Source organism: Macaca fascicularis, chromosome 1 (genome assembly GCF_037993035.2).
Source record: "Macaca fascicularis isolate 582-1 chromosome 1, T2T-MFA8v1.1".
Lineage (NCBI taxonomy): Eukaryota > Metazoa > Chordata > Mammalia > Primates > Cercopithecidae > Macaca > Macaca fascicularis.
In genome coordinates, this window is record NC_088375.1 from 140,787,617 (window position 1) to 140,808,200 (window position 20,584).

The 20,584-nt window shown below is 46.7% G+C and overlaps 1 protein-coding gene across 2 annotated transcripts in view; it reads left to right on the forward strand.

The window, feature by feature from the left end:
* Positions 1-20,584, forward strand: part of BCAR3 (BCAR3 adaptor protein, NSP family member) — a 121,613-nt gene that overhangs the window by 66,664 nt on the left and 34,365 nt on the right. The window contains exon 1 of one of the 2 annotated variants that reach the window (XM_005542695.4): positions 1,781-2,031. The exons of the other annotated variant lie outside the window; for it this stretch is intronic. Within the exon in view, the coding sequence (XP_005542752.2) occupies positions 1,948-2,031 (84 nt within the window). The 5' untranslated portion in view covers positions 1,781-1,947. Of the gene's footprint in view, positions 1-1,780; positions 2,032-20,584 lie in introns of those variants that run through there. 2 annotated transcript variants of the gene reach the window in all.

Here is a 20,584-nt window from a genome sequence, read left to right on the forward strand (position 1 = left end):
TTGGGGAGGTTTTTAGCTTGGAGGAATTGTTATTTGCTCTCCAAGGAGAATACCAGGTGAAAATGGCCCCTTTTGTGGTGGCTAATGGCCTGATTGATGAGTCATGCCCACAGAACTGCTGGGGCCTGGGCCTGGCTGCTCACACGGACTTACCCTTTGAACCCCATCTAATGGAAACGAGGGCAAGCCAGAAAACGCTTCCTCGCAGATGCAGTACTGGACCTTGGAGGACAGTAGGGTCCCACTGACCAGACAGTCTTCAAGGGCTCTTCCAGCTCAGAAAACCCGTCTGAGTTCTGCCACCTTGGTGCTGCCTTCTAGGTTCTCTGGTGGACTTTCTGTGGCCCAGGAGTCCTCAGGACTGTACACCAGACCTCCAGAGTCAGAGAGGAGAAGGAGTGAGGGAGGAAAGCAGAAAGGAAGTCATCGCCTGTGGCAATAGAGCCTCACTTAGCTTCTCCATCCCCATGTTGACACGTTGATTAGATCCGGCCCTTGTCCTTGCATGGGTGCGAGACTGTGGATCTCCGTACCTGCTCACTGGGCCCAGAACAATTCCCTATTTTTGTAGGCAGACTTGACCTAGTCCAAAGGACCTAGTCCAAGGTCTTCTGAGGATTTGACGCTAATCCCGTTGGATATTTCTCATACCTCCCTCATGCCTCATCTGGTATTGTTCCTTTCTGGACTGAATAGGTCCTGTTTCTTCCTCATTACAAGTTTCTGCCTGTGTGAAGTTTTAGAAAGCTTCAGGACACATTCCATATTTGAGACTGAAGCCACAAAAAGTTAATATATGGAGCAGTAGGATAAGAGAGGAAAAGCTACAGGCAGAAACCTGGATTTGATTTAAAAAAAAAAAAAAAAAAAAAGACTCGTTGAGTATCCGCTGTAACTGGAATGAAAGAGGAAAAGCAGTTAGTTTTCCCTGAAGGTGTTATGCGGCTCTTGGTAGGGGTAGAGGCCTCAGATTGCAGGGAATCCAGGAGGGCCTTGCTTGGCTGCGTTGGATGCGAGGTTTGTGTGCAGGATCTAGGTTACGCAAAGTGGGTAATCAGAGTGGCGATGAGTAATTAAAGTGAAGGATTTAAAGGAGAGTGTAGGACAAACAGTTGAGTCAGAAGTGGGTACATGGGCCCCATCCTCCCAACAGGCTGCACAGCCAGGTGGGAGGGCATAGGGCGCTTAGGGTGTTTGCTGACAGACTTGCTAATTAAACACCAAAAGGCAATATTGCTTTGCCAGTAGTGATGACTATGCCAACGTTATCAGCTGCAAACTGGCTGCCAGGAGCATCTTAATTAAAAATAAACAGCTCTGGAGGTGGGCTTGGGAGAGTGAGGACAGGGATCCTGCCTGGGTTACTTAGGACATCTAAGATTGCTCCTAGGGAAAGTCACTTTTAGGCCACCTCGTTTCCTCAAAGGAGCCTCTGTTCATAACAAGGTAGTGTGAATGTACAACTTGCCCTGCTTCCTTAAACCTCTGGTTGCTGGAGTGACAAGCAAACAGAACCACTAGGAGCAGGTGGCATGGTACAGTTCAGTCCCAGAAGGAAATGCTGGGTTGGGGGAGAGGGGCTGCTAATGATTTCTGCCTGGTCTCTAAATTGAGGGGACAGCTAAAGCCCAAGGCCTCTTCTAAGAGGGGTTAGAATTTCATCAGAAAGCAAGTCTGGTCACATGAGAATTTCTGGCACTGTGTGCATGGCAGGCTGGACACCAGCCTGCGAGAATTGAGCGAGTGGATCGTATTGGCTTCAGCAGAGGGGAAAAGTCCCAGACTAGCCTGGGAGAAGGAGCCGACTCACTCCCCCGGCTGCCGACTTCCCTGACTTCTGGGCAGAAGCAGCACAGCTGCTGTGGTGGGCTAGGGCTTTAACATCCAAAGCCCCCTTTCTTTTAACCCTGAAGAAAGTGTGTGGTCCCCGGGACTGAAGACCGAAAGATGCCTAAGGAATGCAGTGCTTTCCACGCCTTCTCAGCAGCTCTGTGCTGCTTCTATCACCGCAAGTCTTTCATTGGAGTCAAGGTAGGTTTGGTTTGGAAATAAAGTACATCTGTCAGTCTTTTGGGGGACCCTGAAAGCATTAGTTTCCTAAAGGGCAATAGATAAAAGTTTGCAGCTTGCTGATTATAAAAACAGAGGTGCTTTCTTTGACTGATGGGTCTTCAAGAGCCCCTAGTGGTGTACCTTCCCTGGAAGCAGAGCCCAGTGGCACAGATCGGCGCTTCTTGTCTGTTTTGGGCTGAAGCTGTTTTTCAGGACACTTTCAGTTCTCCATAGGCTGAAACTTTATACTAAAGTAACTCAGTAAGACAGAGCAATTTTTCTTCTTTCTCTCTTTGCTTCTCTTCCTTCATTTCTAATGAACGCAAGGTGGCGGAGCCCTTTTCTCTGTTTATCCTGCTGGTCCATTACATATCAATAATATACATAATGTACAGAAGCCACACAATATTTCCTTTCAAATTGCAGCCAGGTTTCAAAACATCTCAGGGTTCAGAACTGTTGTCTTTACTGCTCACATTTTAACATTTGTTATAAGACACCAGTGCCAAGAGCTTTGTGTAATATGTCAATACACTATCTTTATTCAGAGAACCTCCTTTGGCTAATTCAAGAGGAGGCCTGTGTTCTATGTTGCCTGCCTGTGACGCACTAGGAATTAAGATTAATATAGGCTTTCGTGGATCTTGGGGTTTGTCTGCCTTGGAAAAAGCCTGTCGGCCCCAGCCTGACTGCGGACCTCGTTTATTCCTGGGAAATTGGACTCTGAAAGCTCTTAAGGAATGCTTCCCACCCTGAAGCAGAGCTCCCTCTCCTGTGGGACTGGCTTATTCATTACCTTTGAAAAGGCTGCAACAGGGTTATGATGTTCTGCTTCTTTCTTCTCAATACGCTTTTTAAAAAATCAGGAAAACTACCTGTTAGTGGGAGAAAACCTTTCTGTATAAAAATATACAGAGTGGGAAAAGGGTGAGCTTCCACTGATTTTGCTCCCTGGTAGGAGTGTTCATTTTTGTCCCTTTGTCAATAAATTTGACAGAGGATGAGTAATTAATCATTGGTTAGAAGCATTCCCTTCCCGACTTGAGCCCCTTTCTCTCCTGGAGCCCAGTGGAGTGATGCGAGGTCCATGTGGTTTCTGGCCTAAATATGGATCGTTCAAGTGTGGGGCAGATGAAGTCATGCCATTAACAGTATTTTAAAGCTTCCAAGATAGACTGGGAGGTCCCAAAGGGTATGGTGCACTTCAGGGATTGGCAGTGGGTTTCACGCTAATAGAAGTCCTTCCACAAGCCAACTTCTGCTAATTCAGTAAAGTGCAACTCAGCATTGAGTGTATGAGGGAGTCAGCCTAAAATATCTGGGTCTGAGGGATGAGTTTCTGTTTGGGTACCTGTTTTTCTGCACTTACGGCCCCCAGGCTGCATAATCTATAGAAAAGGCCACTTAATATATGGGGTAGTCAGATCCAGCTGTCCTTCAGCTTGTCCACTCTCTACCTCTCCACCGTGGGCACTGTTAGTGGTTGACTATTGGTAGAAACACCCTTCTTTCCACCTGGACTTCCTACTCTATTCCCAGTTTGTCGAAGTCTTCATAGCACAGAGAGAAGGCCTGACCTGCTCACTCACTGGAAACTGCAGCCCTTGGTCCCAACTTAGGGTTCCCCAACTGCACCCTCAAGATCAGTCTCCCTGTTTTGTTTTGCTTAGCTAGTTACTTGGGAAAGAAATCTGCTTGTACCTCATCCCCCATCCTGCCAGTGGTGCCCCAATTGATAATGCCGAGTCGCTTTATTGACTCCCACTTTAATTAGGGGTTTCAGATCTTGCTGCTCATAATTAGTTTCCGTTGCAATTAGAGTTTCAAAATTAAATTGGGATTGATTGCCTGATAGCAAAGAGGAAATAAAGCTCCAGTTCTTGACCATGTATACTGCTTCTCTTGGCATGAATTTCTCATACCAAAAATAACACTGCGGTAGCCATGGTAACTTTCCATTTGGTCTAATCCATATCATCTCTGGAGAAAGTATGATGGTATTAATAGTGTTTGCTGTATGGGAAGAAAACTAAAAATATAGAGGCTCCCTCCTTACATAGGAGAATGATTATACAGGTGTTTTCAGAGAGTAAGATCTTATTTGCAGAGGTCTTACAGAATTTAGGATGTATTTAGAGGCCTCATACGGACTTGTGTATAAAGACCTTGGGAAGGAATTAAATGGGAAGCCCAAAATGGAGAGAAGGATCAGGGATGTGCTGGCTCTCATAGAGTTGGGGCCAAATACAAGATGTTCCAGCCATGTTGAAGGTCATGATTTTAATATCCCGAAGGGGTTCACAGTAGACAGCCATTACATAAAAGACTACTGGATTTTTTTTCTGGGGGAAAAAAGATAAAAGTATGTTTTGTTTAAGCCCAGTGGAAAGAAGCTTGTAATGGAGATATTCCAGATCATAACATTAACAGACACATTCAAGTTCTAAAGTCCATGGATATTGAATGTAGCCCTTCCATGCATAAGCCCTCTGTTAGGTGGGGAGGGGTTGGTGGGAGGTGTGGGGCAATAAATGAGAATTGAGGTATGGTTCCTGCCTTCAAAGACTTACCACAAGAATATTATTAGGTCATAATATCCCTTCGTTACGTTTGTAAAAGACTTTCAAATGTATGAGTTCTTTCACATCTTGTCTCATTGGAGTCTGAAAACAAACTCTATATGCTATGAAGACTTCAACAACTTTGTCTCACTGGAGTCTGAAAATAAGCTCTGTGAGGTGAGCAGGGCAATAATTTCCCCTTTCCACAGAGGAGACACCGAGGTTCAGAGAAACAGCCTGCCCAGAATCATTTTGTCGGGAACCAGGAATAGAAATCAGATTTTCTGGGCTGAAGCCTAGTGCTCTTTTTTTTTTTTGAGACCGAGTTGCCCAGGCTGGAGTGCAATGGCGTGATCTCGGCTCACTGCAACCTGCGACAGGAGAAGGCAGAGGTTACATTACAGGCACCCACCACCACGCCTGGCTAATTTTTGGTGTTTTTAGTAGAGACAGGGTTTCACCATGTTGGCCATGCTTGTCTCGAACTCCTGACCTCAGATGGCCTGCCCGCCTCGGCCTCCCAAAGTGCTAGGATTACAGGCGTGAGGCACTGTGCTTGGCCACTAGTTTTCTTTCTACTGTACTATATTAAGACAATTGATGCCTAAAACAAGATGATATTGCGTATGTTAATACTTTATTTTGCAGTTCAGTTGGGAGAGAACAGTGTGAGCCATAGTTTTTAGGAAAGCTTCAGGGAGGATGTGGGACTGTTTTTTTTTTTTTTTTTTTTTGAGACAGAGTCTTGCTCTGTTGCCCAGGCTGAAGCGCATGGCACAATCTTGGTTCACTGCAAGCTCCACCTCCCGGGTTCACGCCATTCTCCTGCCTCAGCCTCCCAAGTAGCTGGGACTACAGGCAGCTGCTACCACGCCTGGCTAATTTTTTTGTATTTTTAGTAGAGACGGGATTTCATCATGTTAGCCAGGATGGTCTCGATCTCCTGACCTTGTGATCTGCCCGCCTCGGCCTCCCAAAGTGCTAGGATTACAGGCGTGAGCCACCGCGCCCGGCCGGGACTGTTTTCTGTTGTTGTTGTTGTTTGTTTGTTTTTAAGAACAGGTAACACCTTTTAAAATGTTCTCCTTTTTTAAATAACTGGGGATTTGGACGCACAAAGAAAAGAATGGCATAGGGAAGGCATTTCAGCCTGGGGGAGCAGCAGACCAAGTGGCTCAGAGATAGAAGAGCCACTGGCATTTGCAGGAGTGCAGTAGGCCAGACCTGGTCAGAGCAGAAGGTTCACTGGGAAGGTTAGTGTGTGACATGGTCAGAGAAGTCACAGAGGATCTGGGAATAATCCTAGCAGCCAGGCCTCCCATACCAGGGGTTAATAAGTATTTGAGGCACATTTCCCCATTGGCTTTCATCCCATTGCATCCCCAGTTCAGCTCAGCAGTCGCCAGTTGTGGTACCTCGGATGTGTCGGTGCTGGGGACCCAGTGGGAGTCATTGGTCCAGTGGGGAGCTCTGCTGTAATATCATGCCTGGCAGGCATTCTGCCGACATTTACCTCTGGTTGAAGGAAACGATCGGTTATCACTGATTTGGTGTTGCTCTCCTTAGAGGGTGCTGTGGCTCCCTGGAGGCACATGCCTGGCATAGATGGGGCTGGAGTGGGGAGGATCAGGGACGGCCTCCTGCAGGGAGGGAGAGCCTCTGCTGAGTCTGGTGAATTAGTCGAAGTTATCCAGAAAAAGAGGAGAATTGGCCTTCTTCGTAGAGAGAGGAGCACACACAAAGTGTAGAGACGTGGAGTACCCAGGTGTGGGCGAACAGGGAGGCACCAGCCTGGAAGGGGAGCGCAGGGAGCAGCTGCTGGCAGTCCCGCCCCCAGGTCCCTGGTGAGCTAAAGGAAGAACTTGGTAAAAAACACAATGGGCCACATTTCTGGGGCTGGCAATGAAAACAAACCCCCACCTCTTCTGGCCCCTTGTGTCTCTGATTGTTAGTAACTTATTTAGGTATTTTTGTGGGCAGAGAACAAAGGAGCTGAAACTCGTCACTTCATCAATGTTTGCGCCTGAGGAAGATCGGGGTGCCTGTGTCAGAGGAACCTAAGAGACGGGAATTACCTTGCAAGGGCAGAAAGACCACCTTTCTGAAGGAGTGCAGATAGAGAGGTTGGGGTGTGGTGCCTGTGGATAGATGAATCAGTAAGTCTCCGCTAACCAGGCCTTAAGTCCAGTGGCCATGGTCTTGTCAGTGAGCAGCCACAGTTAGAAGGTAGGGATGTTAGGCATGTGCTTTCCTAGACTTATATTCGACTATGTTTGTAGCTAGGAAGTGCTATGTAGTATTGTTTCTTTTTTGTTTTCCTTTAAAGTCATTTCCCCTGCCCTGAAAATAATTTCTGGAGCCTCTTGGAATCCGTAGTACAGCCTGAGGAGTCACGTCTGCCCATCCTAGAGCGCTGGGCCCCTGGAGCTTGGTTTCGTGTGAACTGTCTTTCTGTGGTGGCGCGTGTGTGTGTTGGAGCAGAGGCCCTGCGCATCTTCCCTGTGGCTGGTCCTTTGTCTGTCTGTTACTGTGACAGCTTGGGGAATGGTGACACATCCCAGCATTGACGATGGCCCTAAGTGCCTTTGTCAGTAAGGCAGATGCACCATCAGCACGAGCTGCGCAAGGTGGAAGAAGCCTTGCAGGAAACATCTTTCCAAGTAACTCAGCCCCTCCTCGTGGCGGCTGCTAGTTGCTCACTTATCTCTCCAGCCCTCCCAAAAGAAAGGACAGTGTAGCTTTTTGAAAGAGGCTTAAATGCATTCCATTGGCATCTGGTTGGGTGGGATCTGGTTTCAATATCAGGGGAAAGACATGCTTGACAGAGGCTATGTCCCAGCACCCGGTTCCCTAGCAGACCCTGGAGCTGGGATCCTGGCCAAAACCTTGTTTTTGTTGGAGAGACCTAAGTGGGAAGCAGAGACGGGATTGGGATCTTGGGAAAATTCTGTTAGTGAGTTCAGCACCTCCAGGACTGCAGAGGGATGGGCCGTGCTAAACACTGAGGAGGACGCTGGAGGCTCGGTGTGCTTCGACCACAAAGGTCTCTCCGCGCAGCCCGTGCGAGAGGTCAGCAGTACACACGGGACCCAGTCCTGTTGCCGGGTTTAAAGATGTTGTCAGCGATAGCTTGGGGGCCTTTTAGCTGATGGATATCTTGGGTGTCCCCAGGAACAGCAGAGGAGACTCAGCCTGTCCTGGTGGGGAAGGAAAGGAGAGCCTCAGGAGGTTGGACACCATCTCTAGCCTCAGCTATATTTCCAGTGTGTGTCCACAGGCCAGGAGCTACTGTTGGAATCTGGCTCTGGCCATGAGAATATTATGGCCAATTTTTCTTTCTAGCTCATGAAAGTGCTATGTTTCATGTCTTGTAGTTCTTGTGGAGAAGAACTCTCCCCAGTGTCTACTCTAGATATATGTGTGCTTTTACAAAAATAGTTACGTACAAAGAACTGATGAGTAAAATCTGGATTCTCAGTAAGATGGGATTTGAGGAACTATCCATGCAGCCTCTGACTCAGAAGCCATTGATGGGCCGGGCGCGGTGGCTCAAGCCTGTAATCCCAGCACTTTGGGAGGCCGAGACGGGCGGATCACAAGGTCAGGAGATCGAGACCATCCTGGCTAATAACACGGTGAAACCCCGTCTCTACTAAAAAAATACAAAAAACTAGCCGGGCGAGGTGGCGGGCGCCTGGGAGGCGGAGCTTGTAGTGAGCTGAGATCCAGCCACTGCACTCCAGCCTGGGCGACAGAGCGAGACTCTGTCTCAAAAAAAAAAAAAAAAAAAAAAAAAAAAGAAGCCATTGATTCATCACCCTTCCCCAGCCTACCCCAAGCATGTGCATTGAAGGCCTACTAGGAGGGGTAAGACGAGGTGAATGTTCCGCCTGAAGGAGCTCTGCTGTGTCTGGTGGGCAGATGGAGATACAAGCAGCTTACACTGTGCTTTATGGTGGGTGCAAAGGCAGGAAGGATGCACAGCCTATGGTGAGATCCAGGGAGAGGTCTTTAACACAGCCCTGGATCAGGGGACTTCCTGGAGGAGATAACACTGTAGGAGCCATAGGTACAAAAGGCATAGGAGAGGGAAAGAGCTTCCTCTACGGGAGCTTCAGGCTAAAGCTGAGGAGTGGAACGAGATGAGCCCGTAGAGGCGGTTGGGGAACAGAGCATGCTGGGCCTTTTATTTTTATTTTTACTTTTTTTAAGGGCAGTGGGGACCCAGCAAGTGGCTTGGATGCAGAGTGAGTGAGAGCTTGAGTGTTGGACTCTATGTGTGGGATGAGTTTGGGGAGCAGCAGCAGCATCCCCCTAACTCATGCCTGTGTCCTCCCTGGGCCCCTAAAGCCTCTCATCCATCCTGCTTGTCCTAGCTCAGTTCACCCTAATTTTCTTTCCTCCACCTTCACTTCAGACCTTGTCCTTCTAACACTCACAACGAGATTGTGTTTCCACTTAGAAACATGCTGTGGTCTTCCCCATGTTAAAAACCCTCCTCATTTCCATGCTGTCCTTTCTAGTCCCCATCTTCCTCTACCCCAAAGCTGGTTAACACAGTGTTTTTAAAAATATTGAGCAGGGGCTGCATGTGCAGGTTTGTACATGGATATATTGCATAGTGGTGGGATTTGAGCTTCCAGTGAACCCACCACCCAAATAATGAACATTGTACCAATGGGTAATTTGTCAACCCCTCACTCCCCATCCCTCCTCCCCTCTTTTGGAGTCCCCAGTGTCTATTAGGTCCCTCTGTATATCATACATGCATAAACTCTCACTTATGTAACACAGTCTTTACTCCCTCCCTTTCCGTCGGCCACTCAGCCCCCTTTATGCCACCAGTGACCTGCACATTGCCAAGTGCAGCAGATGCTGTCCAATTCTGGTATGATTGGAACTCTCTGCAGCACTTGACAATGTTGACCATTTCTTCCTGAAATCTTCTCTCTCAACCTCCAGGACACTGCATTCTATTTGTTCTCCTGCATCCTTCCTGTCCAGTCCTACTGTCTTCTTGGGTTTCTCTTTCTAGTCAGCCTCTGAAAAGCCTCCCCCAGCCCTCTTCTCATGCTGTATCACATCTCTTTGGTGAAAGGTGGGATAGAATACCCCTCTATACTAAGGACTCCCAAGCCGTTGTTCTCCAGCTAGGCTCTCCAGTCAACCTATGTCCATAGCACCTGGACCCCATGGCCTGGTAAGTGACTCCATCCAGATGGCCCAGCAGACCTTAGTTCTACATCTTCTTCCACAAACCCACTATGCCCTCGTGCATTTTTATTGGATGTTGGTGGCTCAGTCATCTTTCTGGAATGCCCATGCCCCTTCTTCCTATTCATTTTCCACATGTAATCAATGAGTAAGTCTTCATGATATTACCTTCTAAACGCCACTCTCACCTGTCTCTTCCTTTCTGTCCCTACCACCACCCTATTTTCTTGTGAGATGTAAACATTCTTGCTCACTATTTAGCTCACAGGAATGCTGTATGGACTCATGAGATCTGAGTTATATTGGGTTGAGTATCTTGTGTCTTTAAGTCCAGTTTCTGGTTCTCCATTTCTTTGCATGACATGTAGGATGTTTGTTGTTTGCATTTTTGAAAATGCTTGTTAAATGAGATATGTGGGTATCTAGTGCTTTGAGCTCCTCTAGAAGGAATATACCTTTAAAGTGGCCTGTGAGTTGTATATTAAAAGTGGTGCAGTTGATATCTGGCCAAAACCCATCTTGTGATGAATCATTTTGTTTTACTGCAAGCCTACTGCGTACTTAGCACTGACATATGATGCGCTTTGTCCCAGAGCAGAGTTCTAAGATGGTTGTTAGTCATGGTACTATTTTGGAGAGAGAGAATTTCAAAGTCATTTGTTCTACACCCCACGCTGGAAGGCTGTCTGAATCTTTGGCTTTTCCTCCGTGTGTTTGGCATATCTTGTTTTTCCTTCCAATTACATCTTTGGGTGTCTTTCAACTACAGTGCAATCTGTTGATTGAGTACTCTCCCTTTCCTAATTCATCTCATTCATTTGAGGTGAATTAAGAAATGAGAGTATTTGAATTAAGTTGATTTTGATTTGCTGACATTCTTATTGAAGAGCAAATAGGACATCTGGTTTGATGAATAGCTGTGTTCCAGATCATTCATAATTTGCATTAAGATGTTGAATTAACAAGATCGAATTACCAGTGGTGAGGATTTCTGGCTTGGATCTTCTAACATTTTGAACTCTGATCAGCTGGATTTCAAACTCTTTTATTAGGGTCTGCCTTAGCCAGGGCAGTCTCTGTTTTTTTCATTCTTTGTAGATGGTAACAAAGCACTACTATTACTGAGTGTAATCTTGCTGCTGAACTCAGCGATTAATATTTCACTTGCATTGTTTCATTTAACCCAAGGGCCAGCCCTGTGAAAGCGAGAGAAGTATTATTCAAAGTCGCTCGAGGACATGGTTAAAGGGAGCAAAGTGGTTTAGACGGGGTTTTTGTAGGTTGAACTGGTGTTTAGCTTTTATCAAAGCCCTTCATTTCTCTGGTCCCATAATGATTAAGTACACCCAGTGACCTTCGGCCTTCCTCTTAATTGTGGCACATCCAACTTCTCGCTAGGAGGAATGAGAATGCAGGCCTGCCTCGTGGGGGTGATTTGGATGTCTGGTCCTCTGTGGGCTGCTCCAGGAAGTCAACATCTAAATTTGATCTAGACGGAAGGTACCCACCAGGGCTTTCAGAAAGCAGGGCAAGATGTTAACAAATGGCCTATTGGAAATCTCATCGTGTTTCGGTTTATCTGTTAACAGAAAGATGAAACCCCCTTGGAGCTGAGCTTTGAGTGAGGCTGTAGGTAAATGATGCTTATCAAGGGGGTAAGAAACACGATGGGCAAACTCACTGGGGTCAAGAAGGGGTGGAGGGAGATATTACAGTGCAGTGAGTACATTGAGCAGTTTCACCAGTGTGTGGGTGAGCTTAGTGAAGAAAAGAAGCCACATTTGTTGGCATTGTATGTGCTACATTCTGTCAAGCTTAGAATTCCACCCGAAGTTTTCAGACCAAAATCAGTGAGAAATAATTTTCAGTCCCTTGGTGTTCTATCAAAATAAAAGTGAGCTTCAAAAGCAACAGCTTCATGATCTGGCAGGATGGGAATGTGTACAGGAGACCTTGCCCAGAGAATGACTGGGGAGCAAAGGTAACAGGGGTTTAACATCAAAGGAGCCATGGGCACCTATCACAATGATTCTAATATAATTAGTTTGGCATGTAGGATTAAGTTACTGCTGCCTGCTTACAGAGTGCTCTGCTCTAAGACTTCGATCTGCACGAATTAAAATTAAATTAGTCTTTTTAGTTTGCACACATGAATAACAGAAATTTAATGGGAATTTCTCAGAACTTTGATAAGCAAGGGGTTCTACAGATATCCTCTTCATATTTACTATTCATGGTTTCTGAGCCTCTTTTGATAAGAGATTGATTAGGTTTGATAATAAAAGGAAATCTCTTAGATTTGGGGTCTCTAGGGGTTTTGATGATATTTTCTTGTCTGCACTAGGGTCTGATTGCCCTTGTATCCTCACTCATCTGTGAAAAGGAAAATCATATACAGTAGGAAAATGAAGCATCTTAATTTAACAGCAAATTGCAAATTAGTTTTTAATGGCACTAAAGCGAGCATTTGGTCTACAGTGTGATAAATTATAGAGATCTAACTATAAAATGGTAAAATGGCATCAAAACCCATCTGCAGAATCTTTGCTGAAAGGGAGATTCTTTCTAGGATTTGGAAGAGAGAAATTTATTTCATCAAGGTGCTTAAACATTAACATCAAACCAATTGAAGTGTTTCAGAATGCTAAAACTTATTGAAATTTTTATGGAATCTCAGCTGCCAATTTCTTTGTCAGAAGGGGCCAGAAACCCTTACTGACCCCAGATAAGATAGATGTTTATTGCTGTGCATTCTCTTCAAATGCTTTGTCTGCTCAAAAAGGCTGTGACTGCTGCAGGGCATGGAGTTCTCCTTCCATCACAGCTGCGGCTGCCTCAGATCTAGCCAGGGAGGCAGAGTAGTACGGCGGGCATGTAGTAAGTCCTTGGGTTTCATTTAAGGCACAGTGTTCCAGTGACTGTCAAACTCTTGATTAAAAATGGAGGCCCTGACTATTTCTGCAGGACTTTAGCCAACAGGGTGAAGTATGAGTGGATTAGGAAGCTCTCTGCAAAGGCTGCTTCACTGAGCTTTAATGAGGGAATTTGAAGGAGCTGACTCATAGCAAGGGGTCCAGTGAGGCCAGAGGTCCTCATCTGCCAGGAACCCAACACCTAAAAGGCAGAGAAGTCACAGGGACACACTCAGGGACCGTCCCTGCTGGCCCTTAGAGTGGCTTTGCATGAATTAGAGTAAGACACCCTTTCCTCAGGACACTTTATTACCCTCTGTTGGACAGCTGTTGTAATCAATATACAGATCCATGACAGCTGTGTACAAGTGGCACCTCCTTAGCTATGGTTCTGGCCATGTCCTGGACTGCTGGCCAGGCCACCATGTGCCCACTGGGCTGGGTCAGGCAAAGATGCCCAATTGCCCATGTTTACTTTTTTTTTGTTTACCCAATAGGGATATAAAATATGAATTTTTTTCTCTTTGAACTTTTTTATTTGTAAAGTTAATTATTTAAGTAAAGGCTTTGGCTTTAATCACAGTTATTAGCATAAGAAACTATTTTTCTAGCCTAGCATCCCAGTGGGAAAAGTAGGATTGGTGAATTCAAACCTTTCTTCATTTATCTTTGGATTATAATAAAATAAAGTATTTTTAGGTAAGGCACAAAACCAGCAAGTGTCAGTAAAAGGTGAAACAGAACCAATCTACTAATTATTTCATTACAAGGCTTTAGGATTGCCACAAGTGCCATTCTTGTTCCTTCTGTTCTACTTTACATGAAAACACCCAAGGGCTTGTACTAGAAGTAACTGGTTTTCAAACTTGTAGAGAACTGGATTTTTATTTTTTAGCTTCGGGCAGGGTTTAGAGTGGTGAAAGTAATTGGGGTTTATTCATTCTTTGGGTTCATGATCAATTTATGCAGGTTTTCAATTGTAAAAATACCAATTGGGTCTTTAAAAGGCCTTTATATACTTCGGAATTTGGTTGTAAACTTGGCTTGAAATTCAACACAAGGCAGGGATTCAAAAGGGCTGAGTTTCTGAATTCTCCAAAGAACTTCATTTTGGGGTGGATTTACTTGTAAGACGATGCCAGATGTAGCAGCCTTCTTCAGAGGAAGGGTTCAGACTGCTTTATTTAGTGGTTTTTGAAAGTGTTCTTTTTGGGGATACAGTTTCTTTACATGTTTACAACGTTATTGGGGGTAGTGATGATGCCGGCCTCAAGTCATCACAGGGATTCCCAGAGTTCAGTGGAATTGAGATGTGGGTCTGTCTTTTTGGACACCCACCTTGGTCCATGTGGTGCAGTTCACAGCCCAACCCCTGTGGGGTTTCCCACCCTGAGCTTATTGGAAGACACCGGCGTTGCTTAGAAATTAGACCAATGGCCAGGTCTGGTGGTACAGGCCTGTAGTCTTGGCTACCTGGGAGGCTGAGGCGGGAGGATCACTTGAGCCCAGGAGATCAAGGCTGCAGTGAGCTATGAACGTGCCACTGCACTCCAACCTAAGAGACAGAGCAAGACCCTGTCTCAAAAAAAATGAAAAAGAAATTAGACCAGTGTTAATATTGAAGATCCAGAACTCCAGTCAGACTTATAATTTTGTTTGTAATCAAAATTTCTGGATAGGATTTCTAGAAAATCCCAACCTGTGGAGTTGTTTCGTACAATTCGATAAGAGGCCTGGACTGTTGTGGACTTCTCCCTCAAGCTAATAAACTGTTCCAAAGCTGAAGAAAGGAGGCTTTTGTTTGAGAACCCTGATAGCATTCTGGGTGGTGGAGCCTGACATTCCCAACTAGGATAGAATAGCCCAGCAGCTTCTTAGCTTTCTCCTTCTCCAGCCTCCTCTTCCTTCTCCTCCCCACCTCCTCTTTTTATGCACACATTCCCTTCTTCTTTTTCTTTATTCAACCAAGTTAATTGCCAGGCTTGATCATGGAATTAATGAATGACTAGAAAATCATCTCAGTTTTTAAAATTCAACAAAAAATTTCTCAACAACTAAGTGTCCAAGAAGACAGAATCTACATACAAGGACCTCTTAGCCTTGTGCAAACACAAAACTGTCTTGCACTCGCATGCTGGGCTGTGTCACCTGTGTATTTGTGGATATGTGAGCCACCTGGAGCGAATACATAAACTTGTTAATAGTGAGATATATGCACAGAAAGTGCTTGCCACCAAGTGACAGTATGCCTGCTTACTCACCCTGCATCTATAGAACCATTGAGTGCTACTCAAAACTCCAGAAACTATTGACTTTGAACTGAAATAAATGAAATAAACAAACCTGTGCCTAAGTAGAGATCAATTTTCCAGCTTCTAGCTTTTTTATCACATTAGAACTAAATTATCAAGGGCCCGGTATCTCTAAAATTTCTGATGGATTTTGTAATTTTTTTTCTTTACTTCTTTAGTGAAAGTTCCATTTTGTTGCTAAAAGCCATCTTTGAAAGAGGGTTCAGGCCGGGCACGGTGGCTCACGCCTGTAATCCCAGCACTTTGGGAGGCAGAGGCGGGTGGATCACGAGGTCAGGAGATCGAGACCATCCTGGCTAACACGGTGAAACCCCGTCTCTAATAAAAATACAAAAAATTAGCCAGGCGTGGTGGTGGGCGCCTGTAGTCCCAGCTACTCGGGAGGCTGAGGCAGGAGAATGGCGTGAACCCGGGAGGCAGAGCTTGCAGTGAGCCGAGATCGCGCTACTGCACTCCAGCCTGGGTGACAGAGCGAGACTCCATCTCAAAAAAAAAAAAAAAGAAAGAAAGAAAGAGGGTTCAAATTCCACAGTGTGTCAAGCGAGCATCCATGTGCCAGGTATAGTGCCAGATGCTTTACATGCATCAGGTTCTTTAGTCCTGTGAGTTGGGAATTGTTACCCCCACTCCTTGTGCATACAGAAACAAGCTCAGAAGTATAGAAATGTGCCCATGGTCACTTGTCTTGACCAGCCTCCAAGCTCTCTCCTCTTCTCCACACCCAGTGTGACAAGGAACCTGCTAGACAGAGGGCAAGCAAGTGAGCATGGTTCCAGCCAGTCACTGTCTACTGGGCACTCGCTGTGTGCCAGGCACTGGGCCAGGCTCTGGGAGCCAAAGGCAAATAAGGCATGGCCTCTGCTTGGCCTTCAAGGTCCCCACCTGCCTTGTCTGACTTTCCCCTGGCTGCTCCCCAGTTCCCATCCTGGACTCCTGCCAGGCTGTGCACCTCTATAGATGTGTCACTGTCTGCCGGACCACAAGACAGAGGCACGGAGGCAGGACGTGAGGGATGTTATGTTCAGGGAGCCGTGGAAGGTCCCTGCAATTGGGCCCTGCATCAGAATATGTTAGCAAGTTAGCTTGTGACCAGGTGGAAAAGGGCATTACCTGCCTTATGAAGGAGGCTTTGGGCTTTATCTGGAGGTCACTGTTAGCCCTTGGGAGCATAACCATTATTTCCTCAGGGCTTGGCAGCCAACAGCCCCAAATAATGTCCTGAAAACTTTAATGCCTCAACTCTGGTGACTCCTGGAGCGCACTTCATAATGGCAGGACCCTTACCCATCTCCCCGCCAGTCATGCCTCTGACAGTTATTTCTGGGGGCCCATAGGGATACTTCCTATTTGCATCCACAACCCTCTCATGGTCTGGGCCTCCTAGCAAATTCAGAACCAAATCCCAGTGTGTCTGTAGGTTCAGTATATGTCAGGGGCATGGGTCAGCTCCCTAGGGCAACACGGAATGGTGTTTAAAGCTCAGGATTCTGGAGGAACAATGCAGGACTGGGGTCTGTGCCCCCAGGGACTAGGCCTGAACCCTGGCATGAATGAAAACTAAATACTAGAAGCTCATTGATTCTGTGTATATGTGTGTGTGGTGGGAGGGGAGTTGAAAGAGACTGTGGCTGTCGTGTCGGCCTTAGCTGGAGCACCCTCGGACTAAAATCTCTGAACCTAGAGGCAATATGACAAGGTTGGTGGTATTGTAGGTGGCAGGTTGTGAGACTAGAGATGGGAGGTAGAGGAACTGTTAGGAGGCTACTGCAGAAGTTCTAGGAGAAAAGAACAGTAATCTAAACAGTGGGGATTCGAATGGGGATAGGTAAAAGAATCAGGAATTTTTTAACCAATGGAAGCCGATTCTGAGGGTTCTAGTTTGGGTAATGAGGGCAGAAGAGATGCCAGTGACTGGGCAAAAGGGCAACGATCAGGCTTTGCAGAGGGGATGAGTTGTTTATCCATACTGACATCTGAGCTCTAATGCGGATTCCAGTAAATATCCCTACCAGGCACTGACCCTAAGGGCTGGAGATGGAGATCTGGGCATTGTCAGTACATTTCAAAAGACTCTGACCTGTGCCTTCAGCCCTGACCCCATCCAGCCCATGCTCTCACTGCAGCCAGATTGACCTCTTTGAAAGCATCTTTTTGTATACCTGTTGCCTTCCTGGGCAAAGATTTTCAGTGACTCTGACTTTCTGGAGTATGACGGTCTAAACCCTCAGCCACCAATGTTGGGCTGCCCTCAGCCAGTCCTTGCGTTTCTGGATCAGGACTGCTTTGGTCACAGGTGACAGGGATTCCACTCATACTAGCCTAGCTCACAAGAGGAGTTTGCCGGCTGATGTAATCAGCTTGGGGCTTAGGGAGGTGCATGCTAGGGGTCACTTTCCATCTCTTGCTCCTCTTCTCTTTGCTTGCTGGTTTGATTCTCTCAGCACTTTGTTCTACCTGGCAGGAAACACGGGGGTGAAGCAACTTCCACGCTTCAAATCTCATGATGTTTTCACTGGAGTGGGATAGAGTACCTTCTTCGCTCAGTACCATCTAGAAAAATCCCAGGAAGAACTCTGATTGGACCAATTTGGTACAGGAGAACTTCCTGGGCCAACTAGCCATGGTCAGGAAGGTGGGGTCAGAACCACATGCTTGGAGTGAAGATGGGGCTCTCCTGGGGGGTGGCAGGGTTGCTGGATGATTATAAAATACATAACATACCATTGTTATGCCTTCGCATGCTTTAGCTGTCTCCTCCTAGCCAGAACCTTCCAGCCAAGGCCAGCTCTTTTTGTCTTCAAAAGACACAAGGAAATGTCTCTTAGCTCAAATGTCCCAAATACCCTTCCTATCCCTGTCCTTAAGTTTTATCCTCACGGTCCAACCCTGGTTCTCCAGACTTCTGTCCTCCTCCCATCTCCATGAATCTGTTTCCAGGACACTCCTGGCCACAGTGACTTTTCTCATTTTTCCACAGGGAAAACCAAAGGACAAAGAGGTGGGGTAACTTGCCCCAGCTGCCGAGCTGGGAGGGACAGGGAGCAGATGGCAGGACAAACAGTATGCTTCTAGAGCTTGGGGTGTGTTAAACTGTTTGTGTGTCATCTTCCAAGGAGACTGTGCCTTCCTCTAGTGCAGGGACGAGGGCATCCATCCCCCACCGGCAGCCAGATGCTGGCAACTGTTTGGTCATGACAATGGATGGCCATGGCCTCCTCAGCCTCTTTCCACCCTCGTTCCTAGGCCTGGGGAAGAGTCTTTCCTGCCGATTTGCACAATTTAAAATCCTGTGGGAACTAGGAAGCCTTTCTTACAGGCAGGGATAGAGTAAAATAATTATTTATTATAATGCAAATGCCATCTTTTTGAAATTCTGCTGTCTCCTACATGCGAATGAGTGTCCCCAGCCTCCTCTGGGCGTTTCTGACAGATCGCCCAAGTGCACCCCTCCCCATCCCCTGTCTTCAGAAGTCGAATCTCCTGCGCCTCCAGGGCCCGTTGTTGTGCCTGATTTGAAATGCAGGCTCTGATGCTCACGTAGGAGACCCCGAGCTCCATTCCTCTCATGCCGGAATGGCTTTTCTTCCTTGGAGAGCTGCTGAAATGTGGGTTTCTGCATTAATCAAGGTTCCCAGCACATTCGCGGACCTGGCTCTGCGCCTCCAGAATGTGTTTTCCAATCATCTCCTGGGCCCTGGCTATTCCAGCCTGTCAAGACTGGACTTGCCGGGGCCATGTGGGGCTGCAGAGATGTGCTTTCCAGATTCAGAGTGATATTTATGATTTCTTGGAGCCAACCCCAGCAAGCTAGGACCAGCCCTCTCCGTGTAACCGAGCAGAGGTGCTGGGCCAGGTGGGCAGTGAGTGAGGATTGAAGAAACCTGTGGCAGGCAGCCTCCAGGCACTCCGCAGGCTCCAGGCTGCTTTCCTTAACTGCTTCCCTCCCAAACACCTGCCTCCTTCAACCTCCTGCGTCAGACCTTGAACAGGAAGCCTGCTTATTTTACAGAAACAGATTAGTAGCATCCTGATGAGAGTCTATTATGACAATTGACAGTGCTATGTGCCAGGGATGTTCTTAGTGCTTTCCCGATGTTGACCCATTTAATCCTTATTAACACCTCATGACATATTATCATGCCCATTTTGTAGATGAGGAGCCTGAGGCTCTACAGAGTTAATGTCACTTGCCCGAGGCCACACAGCAGATGCGTGGCACAGTGGCCTGTGGATTGAGGTGGCTCTTAAACACCTTGCTGTAACACTTTTTGATATGAGGGCTATTAAAATGCTGGGGATAGGAAAGATGTAGCTAGACTCAGATTTTCATGAAAAGCATCAATTATAGTAACTTATTAATTTTCTAACTATCCTGCAATTTTGTTGGACAAGAGGGGGCGTCATCCACTCCCTACATTTGCCCCGTTTGTCACTTTACCTACATCTCATCTCAGACCCCAGTGCTAATGACTAGGACAAACATAAACATTTCAAAGTGGGGCCATGTGAGTGGGTGACCATGTACAGTAGTTACTAACTCTCTCTCCCTTCTTTTCTTTCTTTCCTCCTGAAGGTATACTTATTATTTATGTACATAGTACCTTATCTTACTCTCCCTGTCCCTCTAAAAGGACTACTCAAATTTCTTGAAGCACAAGATATGGGCCCTGCCTGCACATTTGTCTCATTGTGGTCTCATCACGGTTGTGGGTGGATTTGGTCCCTGGAGTGAAGCTGGCAAGACCTGTGGGCACAATGTTCTTGATCCAAAGCCCAGCAGCATCCCTCCCTCCCGAGGCTGAGCCCACAGCTGCTGTGTGGGGTGAGCTCAGGATGGCTGGAGCCTCTGCTGAGGCAGCGAAAACCAACCTTGTCTCTCTGACTCCTCCTCTGCTGCCACCTCCTTCCCTTCAAGACAAAACGCTGGAAAAACAAGGAATCAGATGCCTTCTAGGAATGAGGTTCAAACTCAGGGGCAAATATTAGAGAATTTAATCTTGGAGGAAGAGTTGTATTACTAGATAATGTAATCATTATTAACGTTTATTGCATTTATGTGAGCGAATGATTATTCACAAGTTATCTTGCTCTGCCTGGCAGTTGAAGAAAATGTACAGTCCTGCATTCACATTCAATGTCAGCTTTCTTTCTTTCTTTTTTTTTTTTTTTTTTTTTTTTGAGACGGAGTCTCGCTCTGTCGCCCAGGCTGGAGTGCAGTGGCCGGATCTCAGCTCACTTCAAGCTCCGCCTCCCAGGTTTATGCCATTCTCCTGCCTCAGCCTCTCGAGTAGCTGGGACTACAGGCGCCCGCCACCTCGCCCGGCTAGTTTTTTGTATTTCTTAGTAGAGAGGGGGTTTCACCGTGTTAGCCAGGATGGTCTCGATCTCCTGACCTCGTGATCCGCCCATCTCGGCCTCCCAAAGTGCTGGGATTACAGGCTTGAGCCACCACGCCCGGCCTCAGTGTCAGCTTTCTAAGAGAGCACAGCCGTGTTACTCATTCTGGGTGCCACAATGCCTACTGTCCCTTGCT